The 18222-nt window shown below is 43.4% G+C and overlaps 2 protein-coding genes across 3 annotated transcripts in view; both read right to left on the reverse strand.

The window, feature by feature from the left end:
* Nucleotides 1-329: 329 nt before the first annotated feature.
* pdik1l (PDLIM1 interacting kinase 1 like) lies at nucleotides 330-7166 on the reverse strand. Of its 2 annotated transcripts, none has more exons than XM_080007087.1 (3): nucleotides 7114-7166; nucleotides 3383-3678; nucleotides 330-1341 (listed from the first exon to the last, which is right to left on the reverse strand). In XM_080007087.1, exons 2-3 carry the CDS (start codon nucleotides 3665-3667, stop codon nucleotides 601-603), a joined length of 1026 nt encoding a protein of 341 aa, XP_079863213.1. In that variant the 5' UTR covers nucleotides 3668-3678; nucleotides 7114-7166; the 3' UTR covers nucleotides 330-600. The 2 variants fall into 2 exon arrangements, with proteins under 2 accessions (XP_079863213.1, XP_079863214.1); XM_080007088.1 differs by lacking the exon at nucleotides 7114-7166 and adding an exon at nucleotides 6523-6552.
* A 4713-nt stretch (nucleotides 7167-11879) lies between these two features.
* lin28ab (lin-28 homolog Ab) overlaps nucleotides 11880-18222 on the reverse strand; it is a gene marked incomplete at both ends in the record, with an annotated part of 6627 nt that continues 284 nt past the window's right edge. The window contains 3 exons of the mRNA XM_080023853.1: nucleotides 11880-12102; nucleotides 14534-14712; nucleotides 17154-17347. Of these exons, the coding sequence (XP_079879979.1) occupies nucleotides 11880-12102; nucleotides 14534-14712; nucleotides 17154-17347 (596 nt within the window). The remainder of the gene's footprint in view (nucleotides 12103-14533; nucleotides 14713-17153; nucleotides 17348-18222) is intronic.

The raw sequence follows: 18222 nt of genomic DNA on the forward strand, positions 1-18222 counted from the left end.
AATGTCCCGTGTTACTGGTAATACCGGTGGTGTCATGAGATTATTAACTGGTGGGAAAAATTCCTCACCGTGGTATCCCTAATGCACACTATATATGTGTGTATATATACTCTAAGTGTCCCTAAGAACTGTGAGAGAATCGCAATCTCGATTCTAATCAAGACAATTGCGATTCTTGTTTTATTCAAAATCGTGCAGCCCAAATTGAAAGTATCAATTAGCACCAAGTCTCATTAAGTGAAGATTTGTACAACTATTTGCTGCGACACATCAAACACAGTTCAATCCTGCTTTAATTTTTTTTTTTTTTTGATCAAGATCTTGGGGTCATTTTGTTCTTCCCGCATGCTAGATGACTTCTGTTAATGGGTTGTGACATGAACAGCCTGAGACTAAGCTGCAGAGTGAACCAGCAGCAGTGTGTGAAAAATCTCCCTTGCCAAAACTGAGAGAGCTGGTAATTGTAAAACCTGCTACTTAAGAGTGCCCCTTGTAGTTGCTGTTCCCCTAGCGCAACACAATATAGTAAAATAAAAACTAAAATGTATAAGACGTATCCGTGTGCTCGACCAGCTCAGTCTGTGGCCATGTGTTCTGTCATCACGTGTCCCAGTCCAGCTCTCTGCAGGCGATGCGGACCAGTCTGAGCTCCAGCTCGAAGGCGTCAGGCCTCTCCTGTGGGTTGGCCGACAGCATCTCCCTGATCAGCTGCTTCATATGGGTGTTCATGCTCTTTTTCCTGGCGGGGATCAGCAGCTCCATCTTTGGGTTCTCCAGGAGAGCCTCGCCCAAGGGCACAATCTCCGAGCCCTGCTGCACGTAGCTGCCCAGCAGCTCTTTCTGCGTCTCCACATCCACAAAAGTGATGCGCTCCACCATTGCCCAGATGATCACACCCAGGGCGAAGATGTCTGCCTTGGCTGTGTAGTGGCCCTCCCACACCTCAGGCGCCATGTAGAAGTCTGTGCCACACGCCATGGACAGGAAGCACTTGTTCACACTGGCTGGCTCTTCAGGGTTCAGGCCCGAGGTGGAGCACACCTTGCTCAAGCCAAAGTCAGCCACCTTGAGGGTGGGTTCCGGTGATCCAGCCGGTGTGCGGTCCTGCGAGATGAGAATGTTATCTGGTTTGAGGTCCCTGTGGATGATCTGGTTGCGGTGCAGGAAGGCCAGGGCGCTGCCAAGTTGCAGCATGAAGCTGGTGTTGGTCTTACGGCTGGGCTTGCGAGACAAAAGGTAGGAGTTCATGTCGCCACCGTCACAGAAGTCCATGACGAACCACAAGTAGTAGGCACAGCAAGGGTCAAAGGTGATCTCACCCTTCAGAGAAGTCTCCACCAGCTACAAAGAAAAGAAAAGAAAAGAAAAGAAAAATGACATCACGTAATACTAACATGAGTGGTGTTGGCTGGGGAGCAGCCAGCCATGGCATGCCACATAAATCAGATGGAAAGAACTGGAAAATAACTAGACTGCATGAAAAAAGCAACCTTTTTAAAAAGCCACATTTAACAGGAATGGAAAAAAGGAGGAAAAGTGTTTAATCCAAACTGCAAAACCAACTAAAATTGATTATGTCAACTAGGTCCAAGAGAGGTATTCATGATTTTAGATGAACTTAACGAAAGGGAACAAAAAATAAATAATGAAATAATAGTCACCCGCACTGTACTTCAAGAATGTGAGCCGAGGAAACCGTGACATTTCTTGACAATCAAGCCAAGATCCTCTGGCTTTGTATTCCCAACCATGTCTCACCACCAGCCTTTGCGGTCTGTCTCTCTGGCTGCTGGTATTTTTTTGGGTGTGTTTTTTTTTTTTTTTTTTAATAAATCAAAGCTGTGTGAGAAGCCTCTCATCTCTAAAGCCTTCAGTTGGAAGACCTGAGTTCATTTCATCTTTCCGCAGACGCTACTTTTGACAGCTGACCACAAAACCTATGAGGCCGCATCGCTTTAAAAAGAAAACAGCCTGCACTAAAATTACGACTGAATGTGACATGTTCTTTGTAGGAGCAAAATCTGTGGCACTCCACGTTTTTGCATAATTAATTACGTAGACGACAAAAGTGTATGTGTCTTGAACACTGACCTAAATTTAAAGTGAACAGATCTCAAACGGTTATTAATAAATAAAACCATTGCTGTAAATGCTCTGGACTTAAGCACATTGTTGGCAAACCACATTGTAGTCACACCACAATGGGTAGAAACACTGAAACACAGTAGGCAGTACCAACTGGAACCCCTGCTGTAAGCAAATGGTCACAAATTTGCTTTACTGACGAAAGGCTATGGGATTCACTAACCTAAAGTGAAAAAAGCCATGGCCGGATACTTTCCCCCCCCATTATTATTTGTGTTTCTGTAAGCTTACACTGGAACATTACAGTGGAGAGGGGAGGGGAGGAAGCATAAAGCAGCACTGGGAAGGTGTCCAACGGCAACAAGGCACAAAGCTTAACAAGCGCTGTCCGACAATAGCCCACGTGCCCTGGGAGACCAGAGAATCAGGACCTGGTAGGCCCTGTGAGCACTCTATCAGCCAGTGGGAGGACAGGGGGCACGACAGAATGCAGACAGGTTGACTCGGGAAAGAGGGAGTCCCCGCCCCATGCCAAAATCACAGCACCATTGCCAGCACCTGACATCACACGCACAGAGCTAGGAAGGCCTGGGAAGCACCATGCTCTGGCCAGCACATTCTCTGCTCTACTGGCTGATGGACAGCAGCGGCATTCACATACACATCAGCTTGGAAATGTAACAGAAATTCATAGATGGTAAGGGAGAATATTTAAAGAAATAAGGGCCGCCAACCTAATCTCTTATTGGTAATACAAGACAATGATGTAAGAAATATAAAGTGGTGGGGGAATTAAGATTGTCAAACTAGTTTGAGGATAACGAAGAAAGATACAGATGTACGGTTAATGATTGTTTGACAAGACTCAAACACTGGTAAAAGGAGTGTTAAAAGAGCCAGATTAGGCCGATAACAAAGTATCTAATATATTGATAGAAGTCACCCAAAATAAAAATAAAAAACATCAGTAAATCTAACTATACAGTTATTAATGAAACTATCAGACCAAAACTCTACTTCAAATAAAACTTCTGAATATGTCTTAAACATTTACTTAAACTGCAAAGTTTTATTTCACAATTGGATAATGGCATCATTACACTAGAACACAATAATACTTATAGAAAATACATTATTATATTGATTGATAACAAAGCCAAATCTGCAACATCCACATTCACTTCTGTGTGTGAAACCAAAGGTTTTCTTGTGATAAATAAAATGTATTTAGTTTTATATAAAGGCAGGAAAATAGACTGGACTAGACTTCTTAAGGCACCATGCTTGGAGTTCTCACCTCCAGGTAAAGCGGGGAGCTGGAGCCGTGGCTCATCCTCTGGGCCAGCTGGTCCCGCTGCAGCACGCACTCCTCCAGGTGGATGACGTTGGGGTGCTGGCTCTGGATGCTGCTGAGGGCCCAGAATTCGCGCAGGGCCAGCTCCACGTTCTCCGGCGAGTGGCAGCGGATCTTTTTCACTGCCACGCGGGCCCCCGTGCGCTTGACCGCCGCCTCGTACACCACGCCGTAGCTGCCACGCCCCACCTCCTGAATGAGCTCGTACTTCGGCTGGCTGCTTACCATCCTCTTCCTCACTAAGGCAAAATAACATGGGTTTTGATGCATGGGGTTACTGGTGTTGATGTCTACAATGGGTGGGAAATAAATAGGACCGGGTATTGGGCAGGATCTCATGATTATGGATGTAACGTCATGTATTTAGTATTTATATATAGTATTTTAAAAGGTATGTATCAAGCAACCACGGTTCTCAATCGTAAGCCTTTCCCTGTAATACCATGGCCACAGAACAAATTTATGTTGCAAAATTGAAGATGTAAACTTTAATTCACCCTCACCTTGTGTTTCCGCCGCGCGGTAGCAGATGGCCAAGTGTTGTAATAATCTTTTCAATTAGTAATTTCCCTAAGCGCTGCGTTCCGCCGACTGCTTTCCACCGACTGCTTTCTGCCGACTGCTTTACGCCAATATCTCACAACACGGTGCTTTACGTTACTTGTGCGTGCATGGGGACAAGTGTAAAAGAACATGGTGGAACGTGGGGCTTGGGGAAATTTCTCATTGGATGGATTGTTGCAGGCTTTGGCCACAGCAATATAACGTGAGGCAAATTTAAGTTGACATCTTCAGTTTTGGAAATAAGTTGGATTTTGATATGTATATGTCGCTTATTTTCCCTTTCCTGTGAATTTGACAGCCCCGACAAGCGTGACAAAGTATTGATGTTAGAATTTTCTATCTATCTAATATTTGTTTGATTTTGAAATTTAAACAATAGAATTGAATCGTGTTGAAGTATTTTTTTGTTTGTTTTTTTAAACCCAGCCATAGAAATGAAGTGGTCATTGTCCACATGGAACAGATAAAACATTCTTTTCTGTTATGTCAAGTATCCTATAAGATCTATTGTACACAATCTAGGTGCAAATGCAGCCAATACACTAACTATCAAACCACCCAAACCAACCAATGAGGTTATTCAATGACACATTTGGCCAAAAACCAATTCAGTGGATTATCTTTAAGTTTTTTTAAAATCTAAAAGTCACTACATTAATGTAACTTAAGTGTTCAATGTAGCACAGGAAGAAAATGAATTAATAAAATAAAGCAGGCAGCTATCTTATAACATAAACGCTCAGAAATGGATAGGGAACTTGTGTTATGGATTTTTGAAGGACACATACATAAAACGTATAAAAGAATGAAGCATGAATGTCAGCGCGAAAGACAAGTCGGTACGTCCAAGACTGGCATTGTCTGTACACCAACCTAAAACTTTTTACGCCTACAAATAATTCCTACAATGAAGGATTTCGTACAGTTGGAGGACAGGCAAAAGACAGAACTCCCAATGCTTTTTTTCCCAGTAAAGTCATGGCAAAAGCCTGTCACACTGTCAGGCACGTTTCTTGTTAAATGAAGCCTGAACGACATCAGGTTCAACTGTGTTGTTTCATTACTGAATGGGGGATGGGTTAATGTACAGTACAATACAGGTACACCTCACTTAACGACAGAGTTCCGTTCCTAGGACCAGGTTGTTAAGTGAATTGGTCGATAAGCGAGGACCCGTGTTATTTCACGGTAAGGGGGCGTGGCCATTTCGAACACAAGTGTAGTGAATACTGACAGACTGCGGGACTGAGACTGAGAACGGTGATGAGATGAGATGTATACAGTGTATATAGTATATGTAGTGTACATAGTATATATAGTGTACATAGTATATATACTATATATAGTGTGCATAGTATATATAGTGTACATAATGTACATAGTATAGTGTATAAAGTGTATATAATATATATAGTGAATATTATATACGAAGGGTGATGTGTGATAAGATGCTTTATGCTGAGACGCAGCGGTACTGTACACAGCGTGCAATACAGACTGGTCAGAGAGCTGGTTTCTAAGTCCAAACGGTCATTAAACAGGTAGGTTGTTAAGTGAGGAGTACCTGTATAACCTGATGTGGTGGAGAATGTGCTTCAGCCATAGAGAACAGGTGCGCTCCCCTCCTGCTGGTGTTAACAGTACAAGCAGCACAACAGTATAACAACAGACACACAGTATAATCCACAGTGGGACACATCATCTTAGAATCCTCTGCCACTTTCACTCAGCTGACACACAAATGTGAACACACACCCCCCCCACTCCCCCCAACCCTGCTCGGACGTTCTCCACCTGTCACAGCTGTCATGGAAGCTGCTCTTCCACACTACGCAACGCTGGGACCGGACAATCCACGATCTGCCAATGTGTTGTATTTATTTATTTTCTAGAAGAAAGATTTGGGTTTGATTTTGTTTGTGGCACCACCCACATTCTACACATTATTCCAGTGGATCGCTTGGTTTGATAACAGATTACGTGCTATAGCGCCGATTCAATCTATTTGCTTCTACCTCTGTCATTTTGTGTATATTTATCCAGATTTCTAATCGCATAATAGCTAATTAAGACAGCAATAAGTAAAAAAAAAAAAAATGGAATTACTGTATGTTAGTGTCATTCTAAATGAAAGCCATTTGGCAGAGGTGTCGTAAACATGTTATAATATGATATGATAATGTGGTGCAATGAAAGTAATATCTACTCTGGGTTTTTGAAAGAGCCTGCAATGACTGTTAGAGAGGTTTATCAATGGGGACAAGGAGGTAGTGGGGGTGACAGGTAAAACAAAACGACTTACATAGTTAAGCTGTTGACCAATTTAACTGGCTGTATGTTTTTTTTTTTTTTCTTTTTTAAACTTGTACTACCCCATGAATTTGATTAAGTCTATTAAACTGCACAAGATAGATAGATGATAGATATACAGATAAAATGGCAATATACAATAAATATAGCCCTAAATAAAACACCAAAATATTATCAATAAATAATAAACCTCTGTGTCAACAACTTACACTGTCAAAAATCGTAAATTCGCAATTCCGCACACACAACGAACTTGATTTCACCGTCTGATCAGCCACAAATAAACTAATAATACATTGACAACCGGGCGGACGGTGACAAACTCATGCGGAAGAAAAACATGCCGAGCAGGCAGCAGCGTGCTAGCCGGGGAGCTAGCCGGCTGGAGCTGAGCGCTGCACACCCCGTGCTGATTGGCTAACAGCTATCTGGCCTGGCTAACGCAAGCTAACGTTCGGGTGGAGGTGGTGGTGGTGGTGGTGGTGGTGGTAGCTAGCTAATGGTGATGTGACGTTCGCTAACAAAGAGTGCGGTTTTCAAAACCCGGACCTTCACAACACCGTCCCGCGTCACTTCTGAGCGAAGGCAATAACTTCGGACATTCTGGAGGCGTGGAAGACAAGCGTATAGTGAGGACAATTTGTTGTGTGTGTGTGTGTGTGTGTGTGTGTCTCTCTCTCTCTCTCTCTCTCTCTTTCGCTATCACACACACACACACACACACACACACACACGCACGCTAGCCAGACAAAAGAGCCCCCGCCGGGGAAGGAATGGAGGGAGTCGCGTCTCGGCCTCACCTTTCGGTCTCCCCTCAGTGGTTCATCAGGAGTCTTCCTCCTCACTTTCCCTGGGCAGCCATTAGCACCGCCCGCACCGCGACTCCACCACCACCACCACCACCACCACCACCTCCACCACCACCACAACACCGCGACGTGAGCGCGTGCAGCTGCGACACGGTGCCGCGCGCCCGCTCCAGCGCGCGCACGTCCGGTTGATGGCCCGGTGTGAAGGCGTGAAATGCTGCCCCCTCTTAAAAAGCTCGAATTCACATGTCGTGCCACTGTCACGACACAGTGAGATTATTTCTTATTTCAGACATTATTAGCGGCTTCTCAAAATGTCATTGATATGTTGTAATACCGACATTATCAATTTAATGACAAGAAATGGAGCGGTGTAACATCTCACTCGGACTCTAACGACATGAATGAGATGAGAAGGGCTGAAGGGATGTTTAAAAATGAACAAATGTATGAAGGTAATTGGAACTTCTAATTTCCCTTTGTGTGTGTGTGTGTGTGTATTTGTGTGTGATTGTGCATAATAATATAAAAGTGTGTGTGTGTGTGTGTGGGGGGGGGGGGGGGGGGGGGGGGGCTGGGTCCCTTCCTTCAGACTCTTATTTTTTCACCAAGGAAAAGGCTCGATAAAAAAAAAAACCCGAATGAATGAATTGTGCATACACAAATTAAATCGAAGAATAAAAATAATATTACATTTTATGACAATTCCAAAACGAAACTTTCCCCCTCGAATTTAAGCTTGAAATAGCCTACCGACAAACCATTGTTTTATGATAATGTTACAGAACATGACATTTATTTATCGTAATTACAAGATACTCATTCCTCCAGGAAGTCTCATTTAAAGCTGAATTACAGTTGAGAAGTCTCTCGGCCGTTCCCTGGCAGGAAGATTCCCCAAACAGCGGTTTGCACTGTTTTCCAAGCCTAGTGTTGCCTATTAAACCTTTATGACGATTTGATTTCTGTGTCACATCGTCGTCTGACCAGCGATGGACACTTTACATTTAGTCATTTAGCAGTCATTATCCAAAGCGACTTAGGAGAAGGGAGAATAAGGGACAAAGCGACAAGGGAGAATAACATTCAGCTATTCAAGACACTTGGTACCAGGTCCCCGGGCGCGTCGTCAAATGCTGCCCACTGCTCCTGGCTGCCTCCCCGGAGGAAGGACAAGCCAGGATGGGTCAAATGCGGAGGCCACATTTCACCGGCCACCATCCAAAGCATATGCGCGTGTGTGTGTGTGTGTGCATGTGTTGTAGTGTGGTGTGTTGCGTGACAATTAAAGCTTCTTCTTCTTCTTCTTCATTGTGAAGTGTGAATCAGGACTGCCAAAAGACTTCTGGACCACTTTGCAGTACCGATAACATTCCACAGGGCAGTACAGAGTTCAAGGTAACAGCTTAATGAAACACAAGTCTCTTTTCATGTACAGTATCTTTTAATTTCCCGTTTTGCATCGCACCACACACACAGACATTGTTGGACTGAAAAGACGGACCAGTGATCCGCTGAGGTCATCCAAGCTGCTCGATGTGACGTGTACAACCCTGAGCAGTTTACTACAAAGTCATATCTCTGTGCTGTGTCAAAACAACACACACACACACACACACACACACACACACACACACACACACACAGAAAGCAACGTTAACACACACTGTTCGATCATTTCCCTTTGGACTTAAAGCAAAATATTGACATTCATTCAAATTAAAGAACCCTAAAGCCCGCTTCACACCAAACACGACAAACGATAAGAACAGACCAAGAGTCCATTCATGCCTTTTTCGAAGAGTCGGATTCCGCATACGAAAAGCTGTGATACGAAGTGACGCCACTCAAGTTTTGTTTGTTTTTACTATTGGAACTGTGCTTAAAACCAAGTCAACAAGTTGCGTTTTTCAAAATAATGACGTTATTGACGTTAGCGTTGGATGTGACCATATTCACTATCAATAAATCCCTTTTTATTTTTGTAAATATCGTTTTATTTTTGTTTGCACTTTGCAAACATTATACAGTATAAGGGGAGGTCTCAAATCCTCAAAATTCTCAAAATTTCATGTTGTTCTGGAAAAAAAACAGCTCTCCTGTTTTCCCTGACATACTGGATTTTGTGACGCAAAACCCAGATGCAGTTCATACGATGGCCACCAAGGGGAGGATCGAACCGTCGGATACGATTATGGACTCGGTTTGAAGCAAGCTTTAGAATTAATAAGACATCAAGCTACAATAACGACAGCAATCCAACATTATTTCGTCGAGAGGTAGAACAAGAGGCATTGTAAAAAGAAATAGATTAAAAAATATATTTCAATGAGAATCAAGAAAAAACAAAGGAGAAAGAAAAAGAAATATATACAGTGTATATAAAATAACAAAATGGTTTTTGGACACGTTCTTCATCTCAGTTAAGAGCAAAGGCATCCATTTTCAAAACCATATTCCAAAACATCCTGAGGTAGACTTGTATAGCTTTTGGACAAAACAATTTCACGTCTTGTTCACACAATAAAAACAATACCAACTATGAATTCACATACAAAGATCCTTTTTTTGAATATCAAGACAGACAACAGCGACATGGAGTAGACTAGATGATAAACACACTTTGCTCCCTATAATCTGTGACCGTCCATTCTATTCCCCCACAACACAAACAAGCTATTCTACAGCAATTCAACACTGACTACCATGCAGACACAAATGAAGAAATATATTAATATAATGATAAAGTTGTTGGATATATTTACAGCAAAATACAACACTTGAATTTTTTATGCTGCTGGTATCTATTGTGGCAGAGCGGGTCTTCTAGTAAGTAGAAGGTTGCTGATTCGATCCCAGGCTCCTCCTGGTAGCATGCTGATGTGTCCTTGAGCAAGCCACTTAACCCCCCCCCAACTGTTACTCTCTCCCTTGTAAGTCGCTTTGGATAAAAGCGTCGGTTAAATGTAAAATAAAACAAGGGTTTGATTATGTTCACAGAAAGCATCACGATAGCTCAAAGCTCATTTGGCAATTTGATGCCATGGGTTTCCCAGCAACCCAAGACATTGTGTGGAAAACTTAAGCATAAATACCCCGTGAAATACATTCAGAAAGGTTCTCCCTGAGTTCATAATTAAAGACGCTAAACACAAAATCCGAAGCTAAAATCACTGGGATCAGGCAAAGCAATTAAAGAAAAAACTGAATTATCGTGTTCTTTTGCAAAATCCGACTTATTTTAAGGCGGGAACGCATTGATTCAACACATACATTTTTATGTCGCAACACAATCATCTAAAGTGGAACTGGGAGGGAATTTGATGCTGTGGTGTGGGGATGGTGTGGTTTGAGCAGCCACACTTGACCTGGATCTCGGTGATTGGGTCAGGGTGGCTGCATACCTGTTGCTTGTTGGTTGGTCTAAAGAGCAACAGATTAAAACCCCCATCCCCACACTCACTCAGGAGAGGAGCCCTGTCATGACATGTTCCATCTGCTCTTGGGCTAATTCCAGCTCACCCACTCTGGTGTTTACAACCCCCTGTCTTCTGTGCAGGAGGGCCCTGAATACGCCACTCGGGTGGAGTGTGGTAGGCCAAACTGCCACAAAATGTTCAAATGTATGAAGTAGGATATATTTCAAGGCCTGTGCAAGCCCTTAAAGTAAACCAACCGCAGTTGGCTGAAAGGTTTCAATAACGAGAATAACTTTTAATAAATAGAAAATATATAAAAGAGAATATCTATTTACATTTTAGTGACGAAAAAAGCCCAGCCTCTCTAGTGAAAACAAAGTCGAGGCTCGAGGAAAACTACCGTAGAGGTCATTCTCCAATACGAGAGAAAAGATAAAAAGAAACAACCAGACCTGCCTTGATGCCCGTATCGCGTTGGCTTCATCGAAAATTTCAAGTATGCATAAAAGCACAACAAAGATCAAATAAAAAAGTTATTTTACCATTTCAAAACCCGAGGCAAACTTGTGCAGAGGGATGTGTTTGTTCAAATAATCTGTTTTTAGTAGGCTGTGGCATCGCAAAAGTAGACGTCATCAACCCCGCTGCAAATCTGACGTGATGGCACTTGCAAGCTCGCGCACTGATCTCTACATTTGGCAACGGTGGTGTAAAACATCTAGTGGAGCAAAAAAACGCTTTCACATTCATTTGGCCTGAGAACACCTGCAGGGAAATTGACGACTTCCGCATCTAAAAGAAAAAGCATGTTCACTCGTACATGCATGGGTTCGATTGTATATTTCATTTGTCTTTGTCAGTTTAGCAAAAGGAGAGTGTGTGTGTGTGTGTGTGTGTGTGTGTGTGTGTGTGTGTGTGTGTGTGTGTGTGTGTGTGTGTGTGTGTGTGTGTTTCTGATCCGGCTGTGGCTTCAAGTGGGCAATGTACGATTTTTGTATTCCACGACATCTCATTGGTCAGTCCGTCTAATGAGCCCCCACATCACAGGTTGGATCAAAGTCGGAGGAACGTCCGAGGTTGATGATTGTTTCGTTACAAAGGCTGAGATACTGATCTAAGGTGGTAAAACAGAGGTTAACAGAAATGAGGCTTAAGTCCTTGGTGTACTTTTTAAAAAGGTGGTTCTTAATATTACGTCTCTTGGGAATAAAATGCACAGCGGCTACTGAGTAACTATCCCATCCGTATTGAAACAACCGGTCCTCTTCAATATCTAATAAATAAAAACCTGAGGTAGTTAGTTCCAGGTGTGTGGGGGGTCCTTCGCAGTTCCCTGAGTCACTCCATCAGAGCCTGCTGGCTGGCGTCGTGGCTCTGCGTCTGGTCGCCGCCCTCCGTCTCCGAAGTCATCGCTCCCTGAGAGGCCGACGAGGACTGCTGTGCTTTGGCTGGACACGCGGCCACCATGTGAGAGATGCTCTGACAGAAATGGCACTTTTTGGGCTGAGGGGGTAGCTGGCATTCTTTGGCGTGGTGGTTTGGCCCCCCGCAGTTGTAGCATCTGAGCAAAAATGCGTATATAATATTATTAAAATATTATTTAATATCAGATCATCAAATATCATATGAAACAGTCAATATTTGGATCATTTGAGAATATGACATGGCATGAATATTTATGTCTGGGGCGATTATGTGATTCCCCCTCTCCTCCACTAGAGGGTAGCACAGTCTGGAGATAATGATGTCCTCACACTATTTGAAACGCATGCAGGACATAAGTTCAAGTACTCCCAAGATTGAACAAAATACCCCAGAGGAAATTTACAAGGTAAGAAATACAAATGTCCACTGTTGTAAAGCATTATATATAATAATTAGACTAAGCGCACCTCTTGCATGCACCAGTGCACACCGCATGCATAAATGATGTCTCTGTACCATGTATTGCTTTTGTTTTATCAACAAAGGCCCTTATAAAAAACACTTTTTATAGATCCAAGTAGGAACACAAGGGATCTTTTATATAGATGCAGAGTATAGAGTATCAAATAAATATAAATTGAATTCAAAATAAATTCCAGAAGATCATAATGTAAATAACAAGCATAATATACATAGATGATGTCCAGCACAAAATTGGAAAAAATATCCATACAGTATGGCGCCCCATAGTGTATGGGGTGCCATAGTGACATACCTTATTGTTAATATCCCTTTAGCATCTAGCGCCTAAAACTACAAACACCATTACTGGTGCTTTTTTTACCTTCCTCATCCCCACAGAGGTTCTTTTTGTCGACCTAAACTAAACAAATTTGGCTCATTGGTCTCTCAATTGAATTGTTCCGAGCGGCAGTCCTTCTCCATTGCCTTTAAATCAACCCTGCTCTAATCAATACCTTTTCAAACGTTTACCTTCACCGCACATGCCGTTCTGAGATACTGAAAGTGAATGTGTAGATCAGACCCTAAATGGTCTCAAAACGACAACTGCCCGCTTCCTCTCTTCCATCGTTCCACCCCATACCTCCAACACCCCCACCCCACACAAATCCATTCTCAGAGGGAGGGACCGCGGCTACAGCGTGGTGGCCAGGAGGCGCTTGAGAGGGAGCCCTTTGTTTCAATACTACCGCGACCTATGAACCCTGACCCCGACTCCTCCCCCAACCCCACCACCTAATTTACACACCACACCCCTGTTGTTGCTATGGCAGTGGTCACCTCTGACCTCTCTTGGGCACCTACATCTGTTATCAATTAAATGGATAGGATCCTTTCTTCTCTGGAGTGCAACATTTCTCCTCAGAGGGGGGAGGGAAGGGAGCGTTTGCAATTAAAATGCAAATCTTGAGGGTATCTAATGAAAGGAAGTTGTGGATTTCTTTCTTTTTTTTTCAGCTTGAATGAGACAACCGACAATAAGAGTCCACGAGGAATCCAAACAGATGAGTTCGAATTTTAACCAAAAGATATCAAATATCAATGATCTGACTTCCGACTTGCAGGTTCAGGATGTAAATAAAGTCCATCCCGGTATTGTCAGTCAACCATCATCGATTCGCTGATTTGCCATTTCCAAAATGGCATACTAGCACACCATTCAGTACGCTTAATGAGTGTGTCAAGGTTTTTAGTACGTCCCAAACCATTGTATGCCTGAAAGAGTGTGTGGAAAGTACCAGGATGAAGTACATCCAACAAAATATCGTAACACACTATGCTTCCAAAGCGTATCCCACAATGCATTGTGGGAGCAAGAGGTCGCCAAAGCTTTCTATACAGTGTTGACAGCATCCTGCAACGAGCGACTATAGTAGCGCGACTATATGCTGGACACTACCACATGAGTGGTAGGAATGAGGGGAAATTAGCTGGTTCGGGGCAGGGATAGAACAAAAACACGGCCAAAGTTTTGACTTTCTACGGACCTGGAATTATCCACCTCTGTGATCGGATCATTAGATATCATAATGAGATATAAAGAAAATGGATTTCTCCACGGTTTGATTGAGGTAGCACTAAACTGTTCCACAGCCGGCTTAATGAGACACGGGGGGTTGGGGGTTCTCAGGCTGCGTGGCTTGCCTTCAGTGTGTGCTGAAAGCCAACTCCATAAAAGTTGTACCCTCAGTATAATTATTATTATTTTTTTTAACCTTAACCATATTTTTTGAATGGGATTGGGCGTCAACCCAAGGTACTGGCATCACTAATTGTTTCAATCTATCTGGTATTGAGAGAATAGCTTCAGCCAACTGCCATGCAGAGAGGCAATGGGTTAGGGTTACAGTCGTGGAAGAACAGGGGTAAGGGTTCTCAGGACGTTGTAGGCCACAGACCGACAGTCATTTCGGGTTGAAAGAGAGAGAGTTTTCTTCTAAAAAGTCTTTTGTTTTAGCACAATAATATCCCAGATCTTAAAAAGGCAGTGTGTGTGTGTGTGTGTGTGTGTGTGTGCGCGCGTGCAATCGGCAAAGCAGACCCACCTGTCTCCCCTGGAACGACGCTTCTGGGCACCCTTGGGTCTCCTCTCGCTGCCCGTACACGGAGCTCCGTTTGGCCCCGTAACCCAGAGCGACTCCAGGCCTTTGTGCGATTTCTTGAAGGTGAACTCCACGGCCTCACCCTCCTTGAGACTACGAAAGCCCTCCATATGCAGCTTGCTCTGTTGGGTGGTGAAAGGTAAAGAATATTTCTCGACAAAAAAAAACAACATTTGCTTGATGTTCAAAAAAAAAAAGCTAAGCTACCAGTTGTGCATGAGATAATTACAACAAGGTAGTCATAGTTGTAGGGGTTTGGTGCACCATTTTACTAATTAGGATACTACATATGTGTTCACTTATTTGTGTCAGGTCTCTCAAATTCTGGTTATTTCAGGCATACAACACAGCAAGAGGCTGAAAAGGGGCCACACTCGCACTGAACAATTTGCATAGATCATGATGCTTTGATGAAAACATCCAGCCATGCTCACTCTCACAGGGAATACCTAAGCCTCTCGTAAAATCCAATCCTATTGACAGCCCTGTTAAAACATCAATGCTCACACCCCTACTCCCCTCCCCCCTTCAGGAAAACGTGTGTGTGTGTGTGTGTGTGTGTGTGTGTAAGTAAAACACAGCCCCCTCCCACTGCCAGCATTCCAGACCCCAACCCCCTACTCCTTTCCTCCTTTCCCATCCATGCAGCAAAGGGACTGCCCAAAATTAATCTATTTGGTCTCCAAACTGACCACTGCACCAGAAGATGTTGGGATATGAATGTGGAGGATAGCTGCAATACACACACACACACACACACACACACACACACACACACACACACACACACACACACACACACACACACACACACACACACACACACACACACACACACACACACTATTTAAGTGGTAATCTCCAAGATTATATGGTAAAAAGAGGAAATTCCCTGTTTGATAATTTCTCTGGCTTTGCTGACTGTTTATAAAAACAGCTCTTCAATGTAAGCAAGAAGTGAAAGGCAGCCGCGGTGAATTTGATAAACCCGCCAAGCCAGCTGTGGTCAGCAAACCGTTGATATGGATGAACATTCAGAAAAAAATAAGCGGTATCCTCGGATGAAAATAATAAATAATATCCCCACCAGATCAAGTGATAGACAGAATTTGACCGCCATCAATCGACTGGAATTGCGGGACGTGCAGCGTAATTTATTTTTAAAGAATATCACCATCAACCCCCATCTGATTCACAATGTTGTCCCCCGGCAAATGATCGGTGAACTTTTCAATATTTTACACACACACGCACGCACGCACGCACACACACAGGAAGAGTAACGCATTCCTTATTCACAGATTTTAGTCAGGCGTAGAAGAGGATTGCTCCTTCCATCAGGCAAAGGGCGCTAGCCATAGTCCGCCAGGGTTTATATCCAAGTCACAACAGTCGCTGGAGATGGGGAGATCGACAAAGAGGAATTTAGCGCCATCTTTCCTTGCTTCTGACAATACGTGAAAACCTGTGCCTATGAGGGGGCCCTCATTATTTCCCTCCTTCTGTTCTTTCATCTGGTGATTTGTGGCAACACAAGACCCAGAAACCTGAGAGAATCACACACACACACACACACACACACACACACACACACACACACACACACACACACACACACACACACACACACACACACACACACACACACACACACACACGTTCTGAGTGGGAACAGAGATTCAGGGGGCCGAGATGGGCTCCATGCGAGACCCCTGCTCTGCCGGCAGGTTTAATGACTTTATAACAGGATGCAGCGCTGGTTCCGGGTGGGAGAGGAATGGGGGGCTTGTTATCTCTCCCGTTTAAAATTCAAACCACCCTTTTAAAATGGGAGGTCACTGAGGCTAAGCCCTGTCCGCGCCATTTAAGTCCAGTGGCCCTGCAGCAAATAATATACTTCTCTCAGGGAAAAGGGTCTTTAGGAAGGGGTATGCAGTGTGGGGATGGGGGGGGGGGGGTTACATGCCTGTCAAACAGAGCTCAAGTCTGTTTTGCTTTAAGATGTGCTAATCTCCAGGTAATTTCACAGAACGGGCTCCGTTGGAACGCTCACATTCCACACCAAGGCATTCTCTTTTTTTAGCCTTTCAACCTGCTACTTTTACTCTTGTGGATGAAATTGCCTAAGCTGTTGCTACAATTGTCTCCTTAACCTTTGCCCCTCTATTTTATTCTTTTAAATCAAATACGGATTTCGGGCTGCCAGCAGCTCACAATGATTTTTGGTCTTTTTTTATTTGAATACAGACACACCTGATCAAAACTGTTCGGTATCCCTATTACCTAGTTGTTTGTCTTACCGCAAAACAACTCTGAGTCACCTCCTATGAATGTGACACTTTGTGAAGAATCCAAAGAGGTTTTCTCAAGGAACGTTCTCAGGATGTTATGATGACAGCTTCATTTGAAACATATTGGATAAAGCCTGACCTCCCTGTGGCATTATGTGGTTTGAGGGTGAAATCTGGAATCTGTGGAAATCACAAACACCTACTGTGTGCTGCACGCACGGACCAAAGTATAGTTCTTGACGTTTGTCCAGGTAATGTGGTCATAACCTCACCTGGTGAACGAAGACGTCAACGGGCTCCTCCGGGGGAAACACATCTCTGCTCGTCATGGACAGGAACCCGAATCCCATGCGCACGTTGAACCACTTGCATGCCCCACTGCCGCGGAACACACCCGCCGCAGTGTCCTCCGCCTTCTCTTCCTCTTCCTCCTCCTCTTCCTCCTCCAGGGTTTTGGCACAGCCTCCTTTAATCAAAATATCGTCAGTCGTTTTCTTGTCATCACGTGAACATGCTTTTCCCTGGAAAAAGTCATCGGTTGATCATTTCTTCTGGTGCAGCATAACGACCGGAACAAAGCATGAACGCGGTTATATAGAAAATAAAATAAAAATAAAAATGTCTCAGCAGTCTCATTCTAATTGAACATTGCGATTAATCGACTGGCACGTGGGATGTTGTGCATCAAGATCGTTTTGTCAACAAAAGTAATAATTAAAAACCCACAATAAAATGAATAAAAAAAAACATAATGCTACATCCACCAATCGTTATTCTTATTAAACTGTTTTTGTTTTCTGTCATTTGCTCCGGGTCGACTTTTAGGCCTATGCGTGTCAACATTTCACGCCACGCATTTCAGAAATGACTTGAATAAACATGAATTAAAACAGTTCAAGTCCGCATCTTTTGTTGCCTTGAAAGAAATGGTGTATTTTCTGCAGATAAATATTTAAAGAGTAAAAATAATCAGATTTAAAACATAAATAAATAAAAAATATATATAAACTATGTTCCCTACATCAGGCCTGTATGCCCCCTCCAAATGTTCTCCGTCACAAAACGCGCAAGTTGTGATAACAACCTACAATAAAAAGAAAAATCTTGTCTTTCTTTGCAGTGAGGTTTGTCGGATCGTCTCGAGTAAAATACCTATTAAGTCGTGATCGGAAAAGAGATCCCATCCGTCTCCCATCCCACGGGGCGATTTGTGTTCCAAAGTAGATCTTAGCAGATATGCACACATCGCACCCTGGGAGTGTCCTCGTCTACCCCCGTGACCAACTCCCCACTTTCCCCCGCGTAAAGCCTGCTCCACGAGAAAAAGAAGAGAAAAGTCCT

This window comes from Zeus faber (assembly GCF_960531495.2).
Source record: "Zeus faber genome assembly, chromosome: 1".
Taxonomy (NCBI): Eukaryota; Metazoa; Chordata; class Actinopteri; order Zeiformes; family Zeidae; genus Zeus; species Zeus faber.

Bases quoted from the DNA above. Each gene is read 5' to 3' on its own strand.
- pdik1l (XM_080007087.1), bottom strand. From the start codon at position 3,667: ATGGTAAGCAGCCAGCCGAAGTACGAGCTCATTCAGGAGGTGGGGCGT. The intron at 1,342-3,382 runs GTGAGAACTCCA...TTTTCTTTGTAG, and splicing joins GCTCCCCGCTTTACCTGGAG to CTGGTGGAGACTTCTCTGAA.